Source organism: Gymnodraco acuticeps, unplaced genomic scaffold (genome assembly GCF_902827175.1).
Source record: "Gymnodraco acuticeps unplaced genomic scaffold, fGymAcu1.1, whole genome shotgun sequence".
NCBI classification, from domain to species: Eukaryota; Metazoa; Chordata; class Actinopteri; order Perciformes; family Bathydraconidae; genus Gymnodraco; species Gymnodraco acuticeps.
The window spans coordinates 2,166,214-2,188,778 of NW_022991219.1; the positions used below are offsets into that span (position 1 = coordinate 2,166,214).

General features: G+C 40.2%; 4 protein-coding genes across 6 annotated transcripts; 2 read left to right on the top strand and 2 right to left on the bottom strand.

Moving 5' to 3' along the window:
- Nucleotides 1–709: 709 nt before the first annotated feature.
- On the bottom strand, nucleotides 710–8,377 carry pi4k2a (phosphatidylinositol 4-kinase type 2 alpha). The gene is made up of 9 exons (XM_034239226.1): nucleotides 7,705–8,377; nucleotides 4,694–4,894; nucleotides 4,472–4,603; nucleotides 3,572–3,725; nucleotides 3,308–3,369; nucleotides 3,105–3,204; nucleotides 2,745–2,878; nucleotides 2,497–2,556; nucleotides 710–1,871 (listed from the first exon to the last, which is right to left on the bottom strand). The coding sequence occupies exons 1-9, from the start codon at nucleotides 8,035–8,037 to the stop codon at nucleotides 1,710–1,712; spliced, it is 1,338 nt and encodes a 445-aa protein (XP_034095117.1). The 5' UTR covers nucleotides 8,038–8,377; the 3' UTR covers nucleotides 710–1,709.
- Nucleotides 8,378–9,382: 1,005 nt separating this feature from the next.
- Nucleotides 9,383–12,578, top strand: pgam1b (phosphoglycerate mutase 1b). Its single transcript, XM_034239227.1, is given in 5 exon segments — nucleotides 9,383–9,774; nucleotides 10,692–10,966; nucleotides 11,064–11,244; nucleotides 11,953–12,051; nucleotides 12,054–12,578. Coding segments are annotated over 5 exon segments (762 nt in total). The 5' UTR covers nucleotides 9,383–9,635; the 3' UTR covers nucleotides 12,122–12,578.
- A 587-nt stretch (nucleotides 12,579–13,165) lies between these two features.
- On the top strand, nucleotides 13,166–18,359 carry exosc1 (exosome component 1). The gene is made up of 8 exons (XM_034239168.1): nucleotides 13,166–13,252; nucleotides 14,357–14,472; nucleotides 14,723–14,797; nucleotides 14,911–14,999; nucleotides 15,882–15,915; nucleotides 16,012–16,062; nucleotides 16,353–16,437; nucleotides 17,433–18,359. Exons 1-8 carry the CDS (start codon nucleotides 13,225–13,227, stop codon nucleotides 17,537–17,539), a joined length of 585 nt encoding a protein of 194 aa, XP_034095059.1. The 5' UTR covers nucleotides 13,166–13,224; the 3' UTR covers nucleotides 17,540–18,359.
- On the bottom strand, nucleotides 18,099–22,102 carry knop1 (lysine-rich nucleolar protein 1). Of its 3 annotated transcripts, none has more exons than XM_034239165.1 (6): nucleotides 22,014–22,102; nucleotides 21,316–21,376; nucleotides 20,083–21,227; nucleotides 19,912–19,986; nucleotides 19,412–19,494; nucleotides 18,099–18,752 (listed from the first exon to the last, which is right to left on the bottom strand). In XM_034239165.1, the coding sequence occupies exons 3-6, from the start codon at nucleotides 21,193–21,195 to the stop codon at nucleotides 18,686–18,688; spliced, it is 1,338 nt and encodes a 445-aa protein (XP_034095056.1). In that variant the 5' UTR covers nucleotides 21,196–21,227; nucleotides 21,316–21,376; nucleotides 22,014–22,102; the 3' UTR covers nucleotides 18,099–18,685. The 3 variants fall into 3 exon arrangements, with proteins under 3 accessions (XP_034095056.1, XP_034095054.1, XP_034095055.1); XM_034239163.1 differs by having other exon boundaries at nucleotides 19,412–19,474; nucleotides 22,014–22,100; XM_034239164.1 differs by having other exon boundaries at nucleotides 19,412–19,474; nucleotides 21,848–22,026.
- Between the last annotated feature and the right edge of the window lie 463 nt (nucleotides 22,103–22,565).

Here is a 22,565-nt window from a genome sequence, read left to right on the forward strand (position 1 = left end):
GATCATGTGAACTGATATGGCATCCAAGATGATTCATCCGATGCATTCTGGCTGCCTAAGAGAGAACCATCAGGCAATTGTGTGTAGGTTGCATTCACATAATTAGGGGTAACTTGGATTAAACTAAACAGGAAATGTTTGATTTCATAATAACAGCTCTTACTCTAGCATTTAATTTAGAGCATCTCTTTGAATTTTGAGGTAATTCAGAAAAACAGTTCACATTGTAATGAGAAACACTAAACGGGACCAAAACAGAAAAGTTGCGTGCCATAAAACCAAAACAATACGGTGAAAGACGGCAGAACAATTCAAAGCGCTGAAGGGAACTGGGTCAAGTGATAATCCTCTCAGGTTCATCATTACAAATAGGTGTTACCATCCACCTCTTTTTGCAAATGCTAAACATCTTGGGGGTAATCCTGTTGTTTTTTTCCCCTCAAAATTCAGTAATGAAAACCTAGTTATCCTTTTTTCCCTGAGTTGCTGATACAAAACTTGAAGTATAAAAGTTGATTAATGCAAACATATTGGACAACTATCAATCAGCGTATGATTGTCGGATCATACCAAGACCAGCAAATGTAATAATCTCCAGTGTAATATCAATATATCATGTATCAACAGAATACAATAAAGTCTGGATGTCTTTTCCATATTTGAGTTGCGAGACTGTAAACTGTTCTCATCCATAAACACACAAGTCATCTGTATTAGCGGAATATGTTTAATTATAATCTATCATTAAATATTACATACAAATTATACAGTGCATTGTCACAATACATTTCATGTCAGTTCTGTACAGCAGTAAGTAACCTATGTTGTTGAGGTCCACTCTTAGAGCCAGAAAATTAACAAAAAATCAACATGTCCGTGAGAGAATAAAGGAGTTTGTGGACAGGGAATCACCGACCCCCCTCCACACCCTCCTCTTCCAGACGGTATCATTTTCTCATCTTCACAAATGATTTCACGCATCAGTGGAGGAAGGAAGGTCACAGTTATCTCAGCTTAAGCAAACAGTTTGTGTCTTTCACCAAAATGGCCTCTGCTTATCACCCAAGATGACTTGCAGATCCCAATCCGAACAGTTAGGAGGTGCAATGAGTAACTGTGAGGCCATGATTGTTCATGGTGTAATGACACAACTGAAAGCCCAGTTCCTTAATCGTTTAGACTTCACCAAAATGAACACTTCTCTTATTTGTTAAAAATATCTTCACCCCTGCTTTTGCCAGCCCCAGGCTTTTAACTGTGTGGGAGGGAATATGCAGGTGAATATTAAAAAAGGCGGAGATATGAAGACAAAACAAACATGGAATGCAACACCTCCCATCCAAAAAGAAAGCATGATAGGCTGTTGACTGGCGTGCACGTGTGTGGGCAAACTTTACGTGCACTTACTCAGGAGTCCAAAAGAAAAGTCTGACACTGCACTGAAAATAGGAATTTTCTTGCAGAAATGTACAGAATCTTTATCATTTAGGCGTTACCCTTCATTGACATCCACGCAAGGCACAAGGCAAACAGGACAGATATGTTGTGAAATTCTTCCTCTTTTGGCCTCCTCTCTCCACCCACTCACTCATCAGAGGAGGGCAGGTCGATAATCATTTTCATTTTCATGATCTTATTTTTCTCTGACAGTTTTTTCGCTCCTTCCCTCGCTCCTGCTTCCTGCTGTTCCTCCTCCTTCCTCTTCACTTTTACCACCAGGTGAAGAAGGGTCTTCTGCTCTGGAAACTCTGTGTGTACGACTCGCTGTTGGCTCTTTGAGGTGCTCTGGCTGTTTCCACGATTACTGGGGGCATCTGGACCAACTGCAGGGGGGTTTTACCGTCCTTCAGGGCTTGGCACAGGTTCAGGATCTTGGGATAAAGAAGGGGAAGGAAAGAGTTTCTTTAACGCCACATTTCAACATAGCTGTGTATGTATTCGGGTCTTTAAATTCCTATGGGGACATCCGTGATCTTTGAAGTGTTTGGGAACTTGTCAAAAATTGCTTTCTTTTTATTTCTAATGACTATGATGGCGGTCAAATTTGATGTTGTTGCTTAACTGTAAAGAAACTAGTTAAGCTAGTTTTACCTCATGATGAATTTAGACTAAAATGGCCCACGCCACATAAAGAAAAATGAAAAAAATCAAAATAATGGACAAAAAATAACCAACTTTCTCCCATACCTGCCGCCCCACCCGACCACGCAGTTTTTCACTTTTTCAATCATTTTGCGGAGGGAGCGACACAGAGAGCCTCATCATATAACTTTGCGTGGGGCCACAAGTTGGGGCCTTTTTATCCTTTCCTAATGAAGAGGCATTTTCCTTTTTTGGAAAAAACTCAGGTGTGTACCTCGTTTACTATACGGAATTAAGGAAACAAAACTGTGTGGAAACAAGCCCTAAAACATCAAGGCACATTTATGCCTGGTGAGATTCCTCCAGGGAATACCATTTAGTCACATGTGTGTCAAAGGAGAGAAGAGAACTCACCTGCCCCCTCATTACAGCTACTTGTTTGTGAAACTGTCCTCTGTCGAAACCAGGGTCTTTCTGCAGGACACAGTAGACAATCAACATGTTAGAGATCATGTTTTACAGCCCCAGAACTGTCTCATCCTCTTCTCCATGTTGCATTTTCCCTTGTTATAATTTCCACAATCAATCAACAATCTTACACTGCATTCGCTCTGATTATTCTAACTTCATGCTGTGCAAAAGGCTGATGGGTCCCTTCATACCTTAAAAAGTTCGTACAAATCCTCTTCCAGGTCTTTGATGAAATTTGGGTCAGAGAGCTTGGGCAGGACCAGTTCTCTGATTTCTTGGGAGAAAGGAACTTTGGCTTGGGATAGCCACGCCCAGTAGAAAGGGTCTGGTGAATGGAAATTACACTGGGTCTTAATGATCATGGACGAGCTGGAGAGTTAATAATACAGAGGCTTGACTGCAATCAAAATATGATGAAAAAAGGAGCACTAAGTAAGTATTAATATTGCCAAACAAATATAATGCTTTCACTGGACACAGGTTGTTCAAATGCATCACCCTGCCGTGGGTGAGCAGTGATTGGTTAAAAACAATCACTACTAGGTGCTTACAGGCTCTCCAGGAGTCCGGGTGTTTGAGGGGGAAGGCCAGGCCGTTGTCTATAGCTGCCAGCTTGATGATGGGATCCTTTACTACCACCCAGTCTGTGTCCTACAGAGACAAATATAAAAAACAAACACATATTCAGCCATTACGGCCAACAGCATTGTAGAAAATGAACGTCAAGACTATGGCTGTTTCTTTGTGTCCTTACCTTACTCCCAACTGTGTCCATGGGACAGTCATACTTCAGCAACCAGTTATCATTTCCCCTGTCTAGAATGCAAAAAAATGAATAATTCAAATTTAAACAACCCAAATGATCATATACTTTAAAAGCTATGGAAAAGACTGTAATTGACTCTGTATGACAACATCTTAATAACTAACCCATTAAAGTGCACATGTTTACTTTGCTGAGTGCATTGCCTGTTATGGTGAAAGAGCCCTGACAGCGCTGCACAGAGTGACTACATGCCTGTGTTTCTGATGATGTAATCGAGGACTACGAGGCGCTCAAACTGCAGCTGCAGCTGACGGTTGGTGTTTTCAGGCAGAGGCTCCGCTTCAAACCTCCGCAGCCAGAAATCTGCATCCTTGTATCCATCGACGAAGAGCTGGAAGGAGCCGACCTGGTGGGAAAGCAACAGATCAGGGTTTTAATTTCACACATACTGATGTGTGCAGCAACATTCTTTGCATTGGTGTCATGTGTGAATGGGCGCAAGGATATTTAAATAGGAAAGTCGGTTTCTGTCAGTGTAGGACATGCAGAGAAAAGCACGTTAAGAATGACGAAAGGCTGACAAATCTTCTTTAATGTGGAGCAAGCCAACAGATCATAACTCCACTGATGACTTGCTTTAATCTGCAACATATTTACGCTTTTAAAGTAATGTGCGAGTGATTTGACTTATCTTGCAAACTTGTAGTGTATTAAATACATTGGCAAAAAAACAGCACCTAGACCACCATGTTGAAAATAATACGTTTGCTTCCACCAGACGGATACAATAAGGTCCATACTGCGTCTTAAATATTGTTCATCTGCACCATATTGAAGTGATTAAGACCTACGACAATTGTACTCCCTTACGTTTGATGGCAGTTGGCATCGATATGAATTTCTGTGTTAAGTATGATAATACAATTTTATAATAATACAATATTAAAGAGGCACAAAATAATCCTGGATGTAGAGCATACAAGAATGATAAAAAAAACCTTTGCGGTGCCAGAAATTGTTGATGGAAATGTACCAAGAACTGTATGCGAAAGACTTTTTAGACACAGCAAATATTCTTCAAATAAACGTTTTTCTTTTATTGAAAGTCCCAGATCACTGGATGAATTAAAATACAAGATTTTATCATATTACCTTGGGTGGCAGTCCAATTCTGTGGAAACGCTGGCCCACTTTAGGCACCTTCTCCAGGGCTAGCCTCTTTCCTCTAGACTTCACCCTGTCTATGGCACTGTAGTTGAATGTTTCACTAGCCAAGTAAACCACCTAGAGTGCAAAAGAGTGATTAAGAGAGGCAATACTTTTCCAAATGGTTAGTTTTTCTGGTGATGCAGAGGTAGCACTGTGTGTCCGTACCTTGGTCCTGGGAACGATGTTGAGTTCCAGTTTCTGGTCAACAAGGCTGGCCCCGGCCTCCGAGAGGTAACCCTGGTTCAGGACCAAACAGTCACGGCCAAAACAACAGGGACAACACAGTTTCTGGAGCCACTTGGTCCACTTTGGATTCAGCTGGCCATAGGGCTCTTCATTTTTAGGTTTGAACACGCCAATGATTTTCTGTGGAGGGAGGCAGAGTGGGGACAATGAGACAGAAAACCAGGAAAGGGAGAGACGACAGAGGATCGGTATCCAAAAGGATTTAAGAAAAGGAACGTTTAGGGATGGGTTTGGTCGAAGAATAAACAACTACATATTTAAATTCCTTGTCATCACTCTCCTCTGCAAACTTGAAAACACATCTGAAGCATACAAAGCTCGAAGAGGGACAGTGAATAGGCTGATTATCAGGAAGTGGTTTCAAATTTCACTTCTTAGAAAGTGAAACGTTGTCCATATAAACATTTACTGTAGCTGAAACAAATAGAAGTTGTCCAAAACCAAAAGAGAAGCTAGAAACCACACACACACACACAAAACGTGTTCATTGACAAGAATTATATCCTCACAGAGAGGAAGCACATGACTACTTAGCACACTGGTGACTAAAGAAAGAAACGCAAAGAGGTGGGAGGGTCATTGGACAAAAAGCTCCAACACGCAGCTTAGAATACGTTTAATACTTAGAGAGAAAGGATACAAAGAAAGGCTCTATAGTTGTCCATGATGTTTTTGGAAATGTATAGCAGCTTGTGAAACTAAAACAAACCAGACATTTGGGATCAGCATCTTATTTTTGATTAGATACTCAAGCCCTTTTAGTGTGCGAAAAAGTACACGTCCCACCGTCCGGGACGTGTTTTTTACAATATCGGACAAGTAGATCTGTCAATTGACTTGTCCGGCGGACAAGTGACGTTTATTGACAAATTATTGATACATTCAGTTTACAAAAGGCAGAACTCATTTGCAAATTGTACGTGTCCGCCGTTGTTCGTTTAGAAATGTTAGTTTCGGTTCTGCTTGTCGATTCCTAAGGAAATGCATCTCGCCGCTTTCTGTACAGTTTAGACGGGGGCGGGGCGGGAAGTGTAGCACAGTGGCAGGGTTGGGAAGCAAAACTTGGTTCTGAGTAGGAACAAATAACAATTGTCCGGTACCGGGATTAATAAGAGTTGTGAGGACAGGAGGCGAGGCCGAGCCCCGCGGACTGCAGCTCTCTCATATGATCGCTGCACGGTGCAGCTCAGCGTCTCTCTCTCTTTCTACACACAGCGGATCCGCTGCCCGCTTAACAGCCTCATCTTTGTCAAACTTTCTTATGTTCTTTCTCTAACACGTAATGAAGGTTATTAAGCGTTTTAGCTCCTGTGTTGTTAATATTGACCGCCATTTCCTTTATGAAGTGAAGCCTCCCTGTCTGTGTCCTCGCGCTGTCCTCACATCCCCGGACCCCCAGACTCGGAGGAGCACAGGGATGTCAGTATTGTTTATGAAGCAGGGTATAGAAAGTACATTATTGAAATGAAAATACTATTTATTTACTTTTACAAACAGTGAGCAGCTGGGCAGCTGCAGCATGTGTATTGCAGGACATGTGTAAGCGTGCAAGCGTCTTTGAGTTGTAGAAAAGCGCTAGGCCTATAGGCTATACATATAATGTATTATTATTATTAGGTTATGTCCTATGTGTTGGACATGTGTGGTTGGACTCTGTCTCACAGACAGGTTGCAGTGTAACATCAGAGGAGACTGGGCCAATTGTACATTCTCAAACTGCACCACTTAGAACTAACTAAACAATGCATATATTATTTTTATATAATTGTATTCAATAACTGTAAGAAATTAAACAGTATGAAGTGATTTGTAAATAGGAATACAGATTTGACTTAATGTTTTCATAAATATATTTTTCTCCCAGTTTGACTTATTTTGACCCTCTCAAAGAACCGGAATCGAGAACCGAAAATAACCGGAATCGAAAAGCAGAACCGGAATCGTTAAAATCCAAACGATATCCAACCCTATGTGTGATGCAGTAAAATCTTACCGCTCACTTACGTTAGCGGTGTCGTAAAAACCGTGAAAAAAAAAAAAATACGATGACGAAGAAGAAGATTCCAGTGGCCCCAATTTGTGTCCATTCTGGACAAGTGAAAAATGTATTCGGACAAGTACATTTCCAAACTCACTTGTCCATGGACAAGTACTCTCTAAAAACTTTTTCTCACACTGCCTTTAACCCAGAACTGCAAGACTGGGGAAAAATCAGGAGAGACAACGGAAATAATGGATGACACGCATCTTATCTCTGAGCTATTGTTGACACACCATAGTGACAGCTGGTGGACCTTCACTTAAAGACTACCTGCCTTAGAAGGATCTGAACAGCAAAGCCACAGTTTCGTTGATGAAAAGATCTTTTCATGGGGAGCAAAGCAACAGGATTAGGGAGTAAGGGAATACTAAAATGTGATGATGATTATGTTTCCAAAACAGATGTGCATCACCTGTAGAGTATACACACCCTAAACTCTGGTCATGCTACAAGATGAGTTTGACAACAATGAATACATTTAGCAAGTAATTTATCCAGCTAGTTTGCTCATTTTTTAGATAACTCATTTAAAATGTTCTTTTTGTTTAGACATTGCGTATTGTAACTCAATACTTTAAGTGTTATAATATCTTTAGTAATAAATAACCTTGTTATAGGAGTTGGTCGTTTGGTAGTAAATCTCATTCCTCTTGTGTTGGCATCATAGACTGTGTATAAAGTTGGCACAGCCTATTTGCCATGTCATCCCAGGCTAGTTGGAAGAGGCCTTTGCCTTTCCTAGAAGCGGCCAATACTTTTTTTTCAAAACAGTCCAGCAGCCATTGCATCACACACACTTTAAACCAGTCATAAGACAGCTACAGGAACCGTTAGCCTGACAGCAACAGTGGGTGGTCGGTGTATGCAAGTTAGCAGCTTCTGCTCTTACCCCCTGTGAGTCTTTGACAAAGTAGCTCCCACTAGATCCCTGGTAGATCCTCTCCGGGTAGATGCCCTCCTCGATGGCTCGCTCGGCCTTTCGGATGATGTCTCTGAACTCGGGATCCTCCGGGAACTCGTTCCTGTGCGGCTCCCGCGGCGAGCTGCCCCGGTCGAGGAGCGGCTGTCTCTCCCGGCTGCGCCCCGGACTGCCTGCCGGGATACGGACCACCGAGCCCGGGGTACTTCCAAACGCGCCCCGGGGGCTGGTGGGCTCTGTGGGACAGTAGCTGAAATCACCCGAGTCCCGGAGTGGAGAGACGAGCGGACTCGTCTCGTCCATGATGTTGGAGGTAAATAAGAAGTGTTAACTCCTGGAGAAGGACAAGAAAGAGAAACTAAGACGAAATGGAATAAGTCAGTGTGGCCGTTGTTTTGTTGGCTAATACTGAAGCTGGCTAACAAGGAAACACGGAGAAAAAATAAAAGTCAGGTGACTGTCAGCTTCCGGGGAGAGGCGGGACCTGTTGAGTATTTTGATTTTTAACCAATCAGCGTTTGAAAGGTCCTGTCAACAACCTAATCTCTTCCGCTGATTCGTCACAATCATTCAACCCACGGAAGGCACGTGAGAGCACACCTAATTCAATCAATTACCTCAATAAAAAAAAAAAAGCATTTGATGACAAATGAATCACCCGTGACTTTTACAGTGTTGAAGAATAACTGTTTTGTTAGCCATTTTTAAACCGATAAATATTGACAAACTATGTCATTTAAAACGTTCTTTCTTTGAAGAAACTCATTCATCTCATTAAGTGTTTAATTGTATTCTGTGTGTGTCCCTGGACAATTAAATACTATGTTCAAGAGTAGCTTTCCAATGAGAAACACATGACAAATGTACATTTAGTTGGCAAACTTAAATTGCCCCAATGGAAATGTCCAATGTCACCAATGTTAATATCAAAAGATCTCTAAATGCAGTGTCATACTCAGTTGGCACTTTGATTCTGATTTGAAGTAAGGGTTGTTGAAGGATGTTTAAACCACATGACTTGCTTTGGAAAGAAAATGTGTAATTCAGTCAGTGTTTGTCATATTTGGGGAAGTCCATCTCACAAGTTCATGATGTCCTCATAAATCCTTGTGAGCAAACTGCAAATTAAGAATAAATACTCTTTGATGTCTCTGTTTTATATCGTTAAACGACACCACATTCAAACACGTAATTTTCAAAGCTGTTTGTTTGTGTTTGTCAATGTTTGGGGCTATAAATATAAGTCAACTAATAAATGAATATGTATAATTATTGTTTAACCTACTTTAACCTATTGTGTTAACCTATATGCTGTAGGCTATAAAGTAATTAAACATTGCTTCACCCAGTACAAATTGGCAACAGTAACATTAAAGTGAAAAACACATTGTCACATCACTAATTGTCATCCACTGTTATTATTTTTATTTTTCTTGATCTACACAAATCCTATGTCGGTGCTTAGATTTTGAATACAGGGCAGTTACTTCAAATACACTACTTTTACACTATACTTTAGTATTAGCCTACTATAAAATATCTGATACTACCACAAAAGGCAGTTTTCCAGGCCTGCAGGATGCAGTGCTGGGCGTGTGGACGTGCCTCTGTTCGCATCCTCCTCCTCCTCCTCCGGCAGACACAGCTCGTCCTCTGATTGGTTGAAACCGGCAGGAAGAGAGCTCGTGTCGTGAGATCTGTCAAGTTCGGACAGATCAGCCAACTCCTCACACAAAGTGCCATCAGAACATCCCTTTAGAACCACAAAAATACTGCGTTCGCTTTTTTGTCGCCGTCTTTTGTGTTGCAGCGAAATCAGGACACATCTGCCGGCGTTGCTGCCCCATTTTAACCAGAGTCACTTTTCCCGGAAATACAGCGCAGAGGGCATCGGTGTGAGGATGGCTGCCTACAAGCTGGTGCTGATCCGCCATGGAGAGAGCTGCTGGAACCAGGAGAACCGATTCTGCGGCTGGTTCGACGCGGACCTGAGTGACACCGGAGAACACGAGGCAAAGAGAGGAGGGCAGGCCCTGAAAGGTACCAGATGATCAATGACACACGGCCTAATCGGGCTTTTTCTCTCGGTCATTGGATTAAGACAGGGCTTGTTATGCAACTCTGCTGAATAGGGAGACAACAGGTAGCAGGGCCCACTGCGACAAAGCACGAGCCAGCAGTAACCAATCATCTTTATTAGGCTGCATGAAGTTATAACAAACTGGAGAATGTAGATGCTGCAATTGCAAAATGGCTTGATCATACATTCTGGCACTCACTTTCTGAGTCTTTATGTTCTTCGTGTCCTACCTAAGACACTTGCAATATATTTTAGGAATTGCATAATATCCATTGTGTGGTGAATTTATAAAGTAAGTAAATGGGGAAGTCATGGTGCCATCCATCTATTAAGAAATATCCAAAAAGATGTAACTGGAATTTAGGTACATTTTCAAATGTACAGCACCTACACGTCATTTGGATGTCATTTCTTGGATGTCTTGAGGAAAAAGTGAGCAAGCCAGCAGATTCACTTCATTTTATTGTTATTTTATCTAATTTTCCCCAGGGATAAATAATGTATAATGATTGGTGTTAATTATTTTCAGACTGCAGAGCAAAGGAGCCTTTGTTATCAACTTATCAGTATAGATTACTGCTGTTGGCTGAGTGAAATGTTGCCATTCACTGAGCTTCACAGTGTTTTATTTAATGTATTCCATTTCTTGTGACCCAAAGATCCTCTGCAGGCCCGTCCTGCAGAGCCCCCAGCCTGCCAGTGTCCCCTGGTGTGGCCCTGCCCCTGACTAAGCAAAAGCATAAGATGTTGCGAGAGAAGCAATAAACAATGCTGATGTTTCCTTTGTGTTAAAAGACACATTGTATGTGTCTGCTGCCCTGCTCTTACACTTTAATGAAACCTCTCTCTTTTCACGTCTTGTCTCTGATCACTTCAGACGCCGGCTATGAATTTGATATCTGCTACACCTCTGTCCTTAAGAGGGCCATCCGCACCCTGTGGTTTGTTCTGGACAGCATCGATCAGATGTGGCTGCCCGTCCACCGGACCTGGCGCCTGAATGAGCGCCACTACGGTGGCCTGACAGGTCTGAACAAGGCTGAAACAGCAGCCATACACGGAGAGGCACAGGTCAAGATCTGGAGGCGCTCCTTTGACATTCCTCCTCCATGCATGGAAGAGGGGCATGACTTCTATCAGTCCATAAGCAAGGTGGGAGCACTGGAAAACATGTTCTGTCTTACATGCAGACATCTTTATCACGTCAGTGTAAGGCAACACAATTGACAACATTCTTCTTCTGTTGTAGGACCGCCGTTACTCCGACCTGACAGAGGACCAGCTTCCCAGCTGTGAGAGTCTCAAGGACACCATCGCCAGGGCTCTGCCTTTCTGGAACGAAGAGATCGTTCCTCAGATCAAAGAAGGAAAGAGGGTGCTGATTGCTGCCCATGGCAACAGTCTCCGAGGCATCGTCAAGCACCTTGAGGGTAAGAGACAGAGCAGATACTTTTAAGCCACTCAGTGCCATACGTATAAACGTATGGCACTTTAAACTTTAACATAGGGTATATAAACCCTATGTTAAAGTCAAGCATCGAAGATTTGATTGTTTCTCACAATATTCCAAAGCCATAAAGTATAAGGAATTCATTTGTACTCATAAATACCCCTCAAATGATCCAAGATTGAATAAATGAGTTTTGGAAAAAATTAAACAATTTGAAATTAATATTTTTTTACGTTATTTATTTCTAACTTATACAACCTTAAGGTTTATCATAAACGAATGCATGTGTGCTTCATTGTTTGTATTTCACTAAATAGGGTGTTCACTTAAAAAGATGTGCATCCTATCTGTGATGCACAAAAAATGAAACAAAATGTGAATTTAACAGATTATTGAGTTGCAATTATTTGGTCATAAGGAATGATTATGTTAACTTTCTTCAGACCATTGGAAAGGATTAATGCACAAGGGATGTGCGTAAAAGTGCGTTTGATGATTAGATAACTTGAAAATATAACCGTCATTTCTGTGTCAAGGTAATTCAATAGAATACTTTGCTGACCTCAGCTCATGAGAACCTGATAAACTACTTGAAATAAAACTGTTATGTCTAAGTCTGATGAGATTTTTAAAAGCATTTCAATGCAAATAAACCCTAAACTCTGAATATATTTTACTTTTGTACAAGGTATGTCCGAGGAGGCCATCATGGAGCTGAACCTGCCAACAGGTATCCCCATCGTGTACGAGCTGGACAAGAACCTGAAGCCTTTAGGACCCATGCAGTTCCTGGGGATGAGGAGACCGTCAAGAAGGCCATGGAAGCTGTGGCTGCTCAGGGCAAAGCCAAGAAATAGACCCCCTTTCCTCTGGATGAGCTAGAGTACAGATCAATCATGTGTTTTTCTGTTATTAATTTATTACCAAGTCAATTACTGTTACCGTCATTACAGACACACGATGTGCACTTTATTTTGATGACACCCAGCTTTGGCACACTAAATTAGTCTTTACTTTGTGAAATACTGAAACACACATGTCAGTATAGTGGATTTCAGCTATAATATGGTTTAACTATTGACCAAAAAGCAAATTTCGGGACCAGCAAATATGAGCAAATATAGACTAACCCTGCAGAGTCACCCCGTGTAATCATTCCTATTTCTGATCCGTGTAGGTGAAGCTCAGATGGAGCAGTATAACCTATAAAGAAACACTGGCTGTTGTTAAAAGGGCAGGTTGATATGATCTGCACTGCTGATATATGTTTGCTGTGGCATTGTGAGAAAAATAAATAAATGTTGTGAACCATTATATTATGTTTAATCTGTGTCCAACATAATTTTCTTGCATAAATGTCCCCTATGTTTATGAATAATATAGTTAAAGAGTTGGTTGGGTTAAGTCCCTCAAAAAAGAATACTCAATAGGTTTTGTTTTAAAGGAAGACTACCTACTTACATGCAAATCATTTCAGGTTTTTATTTTTAGGGTACTATGCTAAATTCAGAGAGACTTATCGATTCTGTAACTGTTCTTTGCCATGCTTCCCCCCCTAAAATAAATAGTTTTATTCCTAATCACACTTCAGTGCATGCCCCATATTAATAAACAAAACCAATCCAATTAGAATATTGCTATTGCTTTCACAATTGTCATTAAAGACAGTACTTGATGTAATTCAAACTATGTATTATTAATGTATAACATTATTAGTATTCATAATGTTATAAACTGTTACCGAAGAAGTAGGTAACAGTCCTTATGTTATGTAATATATTTAATGTGTGGATGGTTCTGCTTTGCTGCATCTCTTGCGTTGACATGTGCTCATGTTTGCCTCAACAAAAATGGCCGACTGAGCCGTCCTGCTTCCGCTCAGCGTGACACAGACCAATCAAAATCGACTCAAGCTCTTCGTCATAGCCAATCGACTGGAGGATCTGCTCTTCTCGAAAACATGTCGCCCATGAAGCTGTGTGTTCCAGGTGAGTCCCGTAAATGTAATTTTACTAACACTTAGGATGTAGTTAAACCAAACTTTGGAACATTTTGTCCTCTTGTGTCAATTGTGCCTTTAGTCAATGTCGCTATGGTCCTAGAAAATATAGTCAACGATGCAGTTTGACAGTGTTAAACTCCGTTAGTTATTCCCAGCTGCCATGAGTTGTTTGGGTTTTGGATTTTAACACAGAAAACGTTACCTTTTAGTTTCTAGTAAAACTGTGGCTCGTATCAGATGACGGTTGGGCTCTTTAAGAAAATAAATGTAAGTATACCGTACTTCTGGCTCAGATCTGTGAGACTTTTACTTTCTACAGCATTTCATCTCCTGCCCTGCCCATCGCCCCGGGCATACAGCAGCATTCCTTCTCACACTTGTTTTGACTCACCCATGTAACATGCTGAGTTATATTGTGCAGAAGGAAATGTAAAAAAAAAAATGCTTAAAACCCAGCAATTATTTGAGGTCTGACCTTATTGAGTCTTTAAAGTTGCGTAGAAACACCAGAAATATAAAGTAGCTACATGTGTTCAGTGTGTCAGTCCCACAGGATTTCATGTCATGTTATGCCAAAGTGGAGTTACTGAAAGAAACAAAATATGTTTTTTAAGAGATTAATAACTGTACTCCTTTAGAGGAAGGACTGTTATGGAAATATTGTTGTATAAGGTAAATCATATTTTCTGTGCAGACAGGACTTTGTTTTGTTTCTGGAACTGTTTTACTTTTATTCCTAATATCCATGTTATTTTTCTTCTTCACAATAATTTACTTTGCTATATATATATATATATATATATATAGCAGCATGAAGTCTGGGAATGCATAATAGTTATACATTGAAGTAGGAATACACACAATGTCCCGATGTCTAGTAAATAACATCTACTACATAATAGCCACACTTGTTTTATTTTTGGTATTTACTTTGTGAAAGCAGTACTTTGGTATTTTACTCCCTATGGTTGATATTATTCCTCACAAAACTGTATAATGTATTCAGATTCTAGGGGTGATGGTCCACCTCCACTTTTAGAAAGCTGACATAAGACCTTTTCTCCAACACTGTCTTTATTTTCATCCCTAGGTGACAAGCTATGCAGCACAGAAGACTGTATTCCCGGCACAGGAATTTATCTGCGACACGGCTGCATTTACTCCTCACTAACAGGCTATGTGCTTAAGAAAAATGAAGGAGAGGAGGTAAGGGGTGTGGTGGGTGTGTCTGTGTGTAGGAGGGAGGTAGGGGAAGCTGCAGAAGCAATGAGGAGTGCCAGAGTGTTGTCGTGCAACATTTGTGAATGAAGGAACACACATATTTATCTTCATTCACAAATGTTGCGCAACATTCTGGTGAAATGGCAACTATTTTTCAAATGACAGGTTTATTCCTCGGGCTGTTTTTTAACTTCAACAATAACTGAAATGCTGTTTGCAATGTGTCTCTTTTAAGTTACCAGTGATCTCGGTTGTAAGGGAAACAGAGACACAACTACTACCAGATGTAGGAGCTATAGTCACCTGTAAGGTATGCAGCTGAATCTGATACTATTTCGCTACTTATGATCTGATTGCGATCCTTCATAGCTTGGATTACGATCTGTGGTTTGTCTCAAGCCTAACTGTTTTTTGCTTGGACAGGTGACCAGCATTAACCCCAGGTTCGCAAAAGTCCACATCCTTTATGTGGGCTCCACACCGCTGAAGGACCGCTTCAGAGGAACTATCAGGTAAACTGCCCCTCCATAGCATAAAGCTGCGATCTAAACCTCCAGTTAAAGAAACAGCTTCTGTCCTCATCAACAAGTCTGGGACAATCACTCACTGTCTTATCTCCTCCCACTGACACTGCGTTACCTTAAAGGGGCCCTATTGTGCTCTTTTTCAGGTTCATATCTGTATTTTGTGAAATGTTTCCATGCTTTAAAGTTGAAAAAGCTATTGTTCTCATACTGCCTGTGATGCAGCCCCTCTTTTCACCCTCTGTCTGAAACCAGAGCCCAGTCTGCTCTGATTGGTTAGCTGGCCGGCTCGGTTGAGATGGGTTTACTGCTTAGAGATGTACCGCCCCTTAGCCTATCACGCACAATGTGTCAGAGCGCTAGCCAATAGAAGTGTTACGTAGTGATGTCACTATGTTATGGAAGTAAACAAAGGAGTACAATGGAGCGGTTTCAGGCAGGCAGGGGGGGGAAGAGAAACTCCCTCTGGAGGAACTTTGGGGATTTAACCTCTGCAGACCATTTACATGCACCTAAACCTATATAACACACTACAGGGAAGGGAAAAGCATAATTGGGCTCCTTTTTAATGGATTAATCTCTCATACTTCAAACAGTGAAACCTTTGCAAATTGATCTGACTATCGTTCACATTTCTGCACAATAATACCACTTTTGAAAACCGCACAGTTCTTCCACTTTTAATTCAGGTGTACTGTACATTTTCTCTTACTGTGTTTATGTATGGAACATTGTACACCAAAGCACATTTCTAGTGTGTGCAAACCTACTATTTGATTCTTATTCTGAATCCTGAAACTGTCTCCATAGTGAAATAAGGTTCTCTCTGTGTCATTCTCAAAACTGAGCCAATTCTTTCTGACTCTACAGGAAAGAAGATGTGCGTGCCACAGAGAAAGACAAGGTGTGTTTTAATCCATGATTTCAATCAGATCATTAGATGTTTACTTATTTAAAAGATGACATGCTTAGCGTTAAGCTTTTGTCTTTATTGTTACAGGTGGAGACGTACAAAAGCTTCAGACCTGGCGACATCGTCTTGGCCAAAGTTGTATCCTTCTCTCGGGTCTAAGTAACAATCTCAAGAATGAAACTATTTGAGAGCTATGCAAAGTATTTAGCTCGCCTTTTGTTTTCATCCTTTAAACTCTGAATGACTGGGATAGTAAACAAAGAAGTCGTGTTCTCTGCTATTACTCTCTCTGGGGGCGTGACACATGCACTTTGTTACTTTTAAAAACCCATCAAAACGGCTTTGGATATTCACTGAGTCAATTTAAAAGAGCAATGCATTAGTGTAGATGTGTGTACTATCTGTTGTTAACCCTTGACCTGTGTCAGATTTCTCTCGGAGACGTGCAGTCAAACTACCTGTTGACAACAGCAGAGAACGAGCTGGGGGTGGTGGTGGCACACAGTGAAGCAGGTAACTTTCAAAAAACATTTTCCACTTCAAAACACAGCACTGCGCAGATTGAACGTATCTTGTTTGAACACCAGGTGGTGCAAGACGACTGACCTGATCAGACTCAGAATAAGTTTATTCATCCCACAGAGGGGAAATGTACATTTGTTACAGCAAGTAAAGAGCCAAAGATAGCTTAATATCACTCAAGGAGCATGCATAACAAATATTAAACGATAGAAATTGAACAATTTACAAAATACACATCAATTACCAGTAACTGTTTTGAAAATATAGCAGCCAGGTGAAAATATTAAATGTGGAAGTATATATTGTACAGCTATTTACAGTAAATATATATTGCACATAGGTAGTATTGCACTACAGGGTTGTTATAGTCTTTGTTGTTATGTGTGTGATAAACTTGAGACAGTTATTGTCACAAATATTTGCAAAGTGAGTCGTATTTATCAAACATTTGCTGTTACAGTTTGGCAGAAGTTTTGTAACTGTTTTTAGTAACCAAGCATGGTTTTGTGTATAAATGTAAGAAAATGACATGAGGAACTGCTTTCAATCCAAGGAAGTGACAAAATAATGAGTGACATTTAAAGCTACAGAAGTGTTGAATGCCAGACAGCTACCGCAGACAGAACAGTTTGATTCAAGGATTTAAATCAAGGTCAAGGTTTTTGAAAAGAAAATACGGGTCATTGTACATGCTTGAATTTATATAATTTTGTAATCTATTGAAATGTTATTGTCTGCTACTTTCTGTAAAGCCTGCTACATTTCATTCTTAAAGTTCTCAGGGTTTTTAACAGTAGTGAGTGAATCGTGAGTCTTGTCCCAAACTATGTTATGTGAAGGACCTTTAGAGAATTGGGCCTGGAAAGTTCTGAATTAGATTTTTAAAAAGGTGTATGAACCAATAATTGAATAATGTATATTGCTGTGGACACTGATTATAGAATATATTGTCTCTTATTTTACCACACTTTGTCTTTGTGAATCAGGTGCGCAGATGGTTCCCATCAGCTGGTGTGAGATGCAGTGTCCGCAGACGCACAGCAAAGAATTCCGCAAAGTGGCGCGAGTGCAGCCGGAGTTTCTTCAGGCATGATGAGACGACAGATTATATCACAAGGAACACACAGCTTCACCTCTCTCTTTCACTTACTGACCTAACAGCCTCGCAACTCTGTTATAGATGTTTCTTTCTGAAATATTTTATTCGGCTACTTCTATTTTTGTATAGCTCTCTGGACATGGTGTCATCGTTTGATTGGTCCAGCTGGAATACACTGAATCAGCATCAGGCATATTCTAAACTATGTAGTGACTGTTGTTAGAAATGTTTCGCTCAGTGCACGCATCAGCAACATTAGTTATTAAAGTTGCATTTCAATTGCTTGATGACAACCCTGGCTGACCTAGTGACATTGTAGCTGCCCAACTTTGTAAGTGTCCACTATGTTGAAAAGCATAAGTGAAGAAAGGACTATTTCACAAAGGCAGCATTTACTCACAAGTATTATGGCCGATCATCTAGTGACTGAGGATGAAGCAGTTGGTGCAAACACAGATTTGTAAGCAGAAATTCTTTAAAATGGCTGTTATTGGTCTGAAATTATGAGGATTTGACCAACATTGCTGCACTTTGAAACTTCTTTTGCATGATGTCATTTTTGCAACTTTTATTTTGTACATTAAAAGGACACAAACATCCTTTCCAACTTCTGGAAAAGGTTGTCTGCAGCAGAGGGGAGTGATATGATTGAGAGCCTAATGTGTAATCAGCGTCACAGCTGGACTGGATGTTAGTCAGATATTTCTCTTGGTTTACAGAAGATTGTCAAAATGAAATGAATGAGCCGACAATATGTAAGCAGACATTTTTCCATTCTGTCTGGAAGTTTGCAAAATAAAAAACTATAAACATTTCTAAGTTATAATATTATTTTGTGATACGTTTGCACAACCATCCACACATGTTTTCAAGATTATACCTATTCACATACACATTTGGATCAATCATCAAAGCGAACTGATCGGCTTGAATGGATGTCAATGGAGAACTTCTTGTTCGAAGCTGGAGTGAACCCGAGTCCGGTGCCCCTGTTACTGAAGTCAATCCTACGCGACTGTGCACGTTCAAACTCTCCCACAAGCCCTTGCTGCAGCTGTTCCTGTGCGCCCTTCCCCAGTGCCATGTTTGCTGCCCCGCTGCTGTCCGATGCCGGCTGGAAACCCTTTTTGAAGCCGCCCATCAACCGGAGGAACTTCTGCTGCTTCTCAGAGCTGTTGAACTCTGCGGTGCTCCACTGGCCGAGGCCCTGAGAGTGAGAGATATTGGGGGGGGGATATTAAAAACTGAAGCACTAAGGAGCTCTCTACTGGTTTTAACCGTAATTGTTTGTCAGCAGGAGTAAAACTCAATCTGTGAAAATGGTTTTAAATGTCTTCTGGAGGAGTTTTCTAAAGTCTGATCAAATAACCCTGATGATGTTCAGATATTCTCAGAGATTAAATTGGTTACATTTCAGGAAAAACACTCACACAAAAAGTCACGATAAAATCGTGAATTTGGAACAAAACTGGATCAACGTAATAATCGCACAGGAATGCCACAAGCGTACGTTAGCTGAAACATTGAGATATCCTTTTTCTCTAAATTCACCACACCCACAGCAATAGCTTCTCCAGGTCTGAATACTAATGAAAATGTGGTGATTATCGGCAAAAAATCTCAAGTTTTCCCTCATTGTTAAATCTGATCGCAAAGTATAATTTGATTAGGTCATCTACGACAAGTGGCTTCCTCTGGTGTGTGATGAGGACGATCCAACCCTGCAAAGTAGGGCAATGTTTTTTTTAGGTCCTTAAACCTTATTTATGTATAACCCTAAAACACTGGAGTACCCTTTTAAAAGAAAACCAGCTAAAAAGGGACATCCCAGAGTTTAATATCTCTACGAAAAGCTAAATGACATACCGTTGGTTTGGCCGGAGGTTTGGAGGCGTTGTCGACCTCCATTTGTAAAGACTGTCTTCTTTCCTGTGATAAAAAACAACACACTTTATCAAGAGTTAGTGTGTTACTGACATATCAAGTAGTTAACTGATTTATTTTAAAAAAAGTTCTCTAAAAATGTTATACAGACTTTTTTGCAGTTACATGAGGAATGCAACTTCTCTCATGTTTGTATAAATATGAAATTCAGCCATGTTTCTCTCCAGTGGATTCAATAAATTACACACGTGTCACTATACAAATATTTATGTTTATTTAGTTTTACCTTTGGATAACAGCCGGTTAGTTGCTTTCAGTCTGTGTGCTAAGCTAACTGGCTGTTTACACTAGCTTTGTATTTACCAAGCAGACAGTGTTATCCATGCAATCAGCGAACTCTCAGCAAGAAAGTGAATAAGAGAATTCACAGAAATTCTATCCACAGCAATAAATATCAACCCACTGACTAGAGCCCTGTTTACCTGGTTGATGTTGACCTCATCAGCGTTTCCTGTTTTCTCGGACAGGAAGACCACGTCCAGGACGTTGTCTGGTTCCTGAAACACAACAAAACACAAAAAAGGTTCACTCCCGATGTAAAACCATAAAACATTAGAGCATGATATCAAACACTTCTAACAACCAACACTCACATGTTGGTCTTCCGGCTCTTCTTTAATCTTCTTCTTTTCGGCACTAGTTAAATAACTCACATTCTCCACCGGGGTTTCCTCCTCAGTGGAGCTTTTCTTCTTCTTCTTCTTCTTTCCTGCAGGTTCACTACAGTGCTCCTGAACTTCTTCACATTTGAGTTCTGATGCTTCTTCCTCCTCTCCCTTTCCCCTTTTCTTCTTCTTCGGCTCTGTGTCCTCTACTTCACTGACCTCCACAGAAGCTTGTCTACGCTTTTCTTTTTTTCCTTTGGTCTTTGGCTCCGTCTCAACTTCGTCGATGACAATACTCTCTGCAGATTTTTCTTTCTTTTTTTTGAGTACCTTTTCTTCTGATGCTTCTTTGCTCTTTTTGTTGTTAACTTTGTTTTGGATTGTTCCTAATTCACTTCCATCTTCTTCACTATCAGCCGATGTCCTTCTTTTTTTCACCTTAGCCTCTTCTCCCTCTGGTGTTTCCAACATCACTCCATTTGTATCCACTTTGGACTTTTTATTTTTTGTGTCACCATCTACAGGTTCAATGGTTTTCTTTTTCTTTCCTTTAACTTGCTCCTCAATCTCCTCTGTACTTACTACTAAAATGTGTTTTCGCTTCTTGGCTTTCTTCTGCAAATGATCCTTTACAGCATGCTTTTCACCCTCCTCCTCATTTTCTGATTTCATCTGCTCAGACTTATTTTTGGCTTTCTTTTTCTTCTGTTTCTTTTCTACTTCCTCTTCTTTCACTGAACTGAACTCTTCCGTTTCCACCTGCTTCTTCTTCTGCTTCTTCTTTATACTGATTTGATTGTCATTTTCTTTCTTGGCGTCAGAACCATTGACACCATTTAGAGTTTCAGAAACAACCTTCTTCTTTTTTTTTTTCTTCTTCTCTATCTTGTCGGTGGTGACATCCGAAGACTCCTCTTCTGAATCTATAACAATAATATCAACTTTTTTACTTTTCTTTTCCTTCTTTTCTTTTTTCATAACAACTTGGCTCCCATCTTCATCAGTTATGTTGTTATTTTCCAGCGGAGAGGCTTTTACTTTCTTGTTTTTCTTCCCCTTCTTAACACATTTCTCCTGACTCAGCTCTTCCTTCATCTTCATTTTCTCCCCAAGGCAAAAGACCGCTGGCTTGTCTGGTGAAAGAAATACAATTACGGCAAGACAATACCTTTGAGAATATATTAGGCTCTGTGTGTGACTAACGGAGAAATAAATACTAACCAAGGGTTTGGCTGAGCTGGAACAGCTTATCAATGTCTTTTTGCAGGGCCAGTCACTTTACCTGCAGGTTACAGAGGGGAATTGTGTTAAAATGTTTATCATTTTAGTTTGAATGCAACAAATACTATTACTGTTATCCATCAGCAAACTCATTTTTCTAGATAATATATGTATGTATCAGACAATTGAAACACTGCACATGTGCAACTTTTCTACAGGTTCTACTTATTTATTAACTGTAAATTGTTTATTATTCAAGATTCAGTAACGCTTAGAGTTGTATTAAAATACCTACATTCATGTACATTTCTCAGGTTGTGTAAAACATGAACAGGTTGTTGTGTTGTTATTTATTTTTTTGCCTTCCCATTAAATGAACATGCTTTCAATGAGTGAACACATCAATGTCAACAACCCTTAAATCAAGAAAGGACATCAAGTTAAGATTGAAAAAATCCAGAATAATAATATTGCAAAAACACCACTTTTAGGCAGAATAAGATCACCACGTTTATTTTTAGCACTCTCTTACCATGCTAGCTGGCAGCTAACAGCAGCAGCGAACGTTTAATTGTTCAAAGTAGTTAAAAGGTTAAACCGATAAAGAAACAAACTAAACAGTCAGCCAGATGGCAAGACTATTTACCATAGCTGAACAGTTCATTATGAAACGTTAACTCGATGAGCTGTTAACTTACTTTGCACTCTTTGATAATTCACGTGGATACCAGTGTCCTCTCTTCACCCGGAAGTAGTTCCCCCCGTTTCCTCTTAGCGACGTGCATGGTTTCCGTAGCAACGAGTGCCCAAAACTAAATTCAACAGGTAGTTAGTCTTCTAATGTCATTTATTGTATCTTATTTCGGTTGTATTTCTCGGTTTTACTACCATATACTATTTATTTATTGAAATGAGTAACTCGTCGTAAACGTGTGTAGCAGGTGTGTTAGTTGTTTTGCCCTTTTATCAAACCAAAAGACACACCTGCAGTCAGTCAGCAAAAGACCGAAGCATTGCCCAGTTATTAATAAAACTAACTATTATACATGTACAAACAATCAAAAGGAACTGAAATGAACAGGAAAAACGTAAACAAACAACAATCAAATCATGTTTAAAGTGTATTATTTTAGAAAGTAGGCAGGGTTTTAACTATACTGTCCCTCTTCATTCTTAACAACTAATTATAATTCTGTCCCTTTTTGTATGTACAAAATTCATGAATGAATGAGAAGAGATGGTCTGAAAGT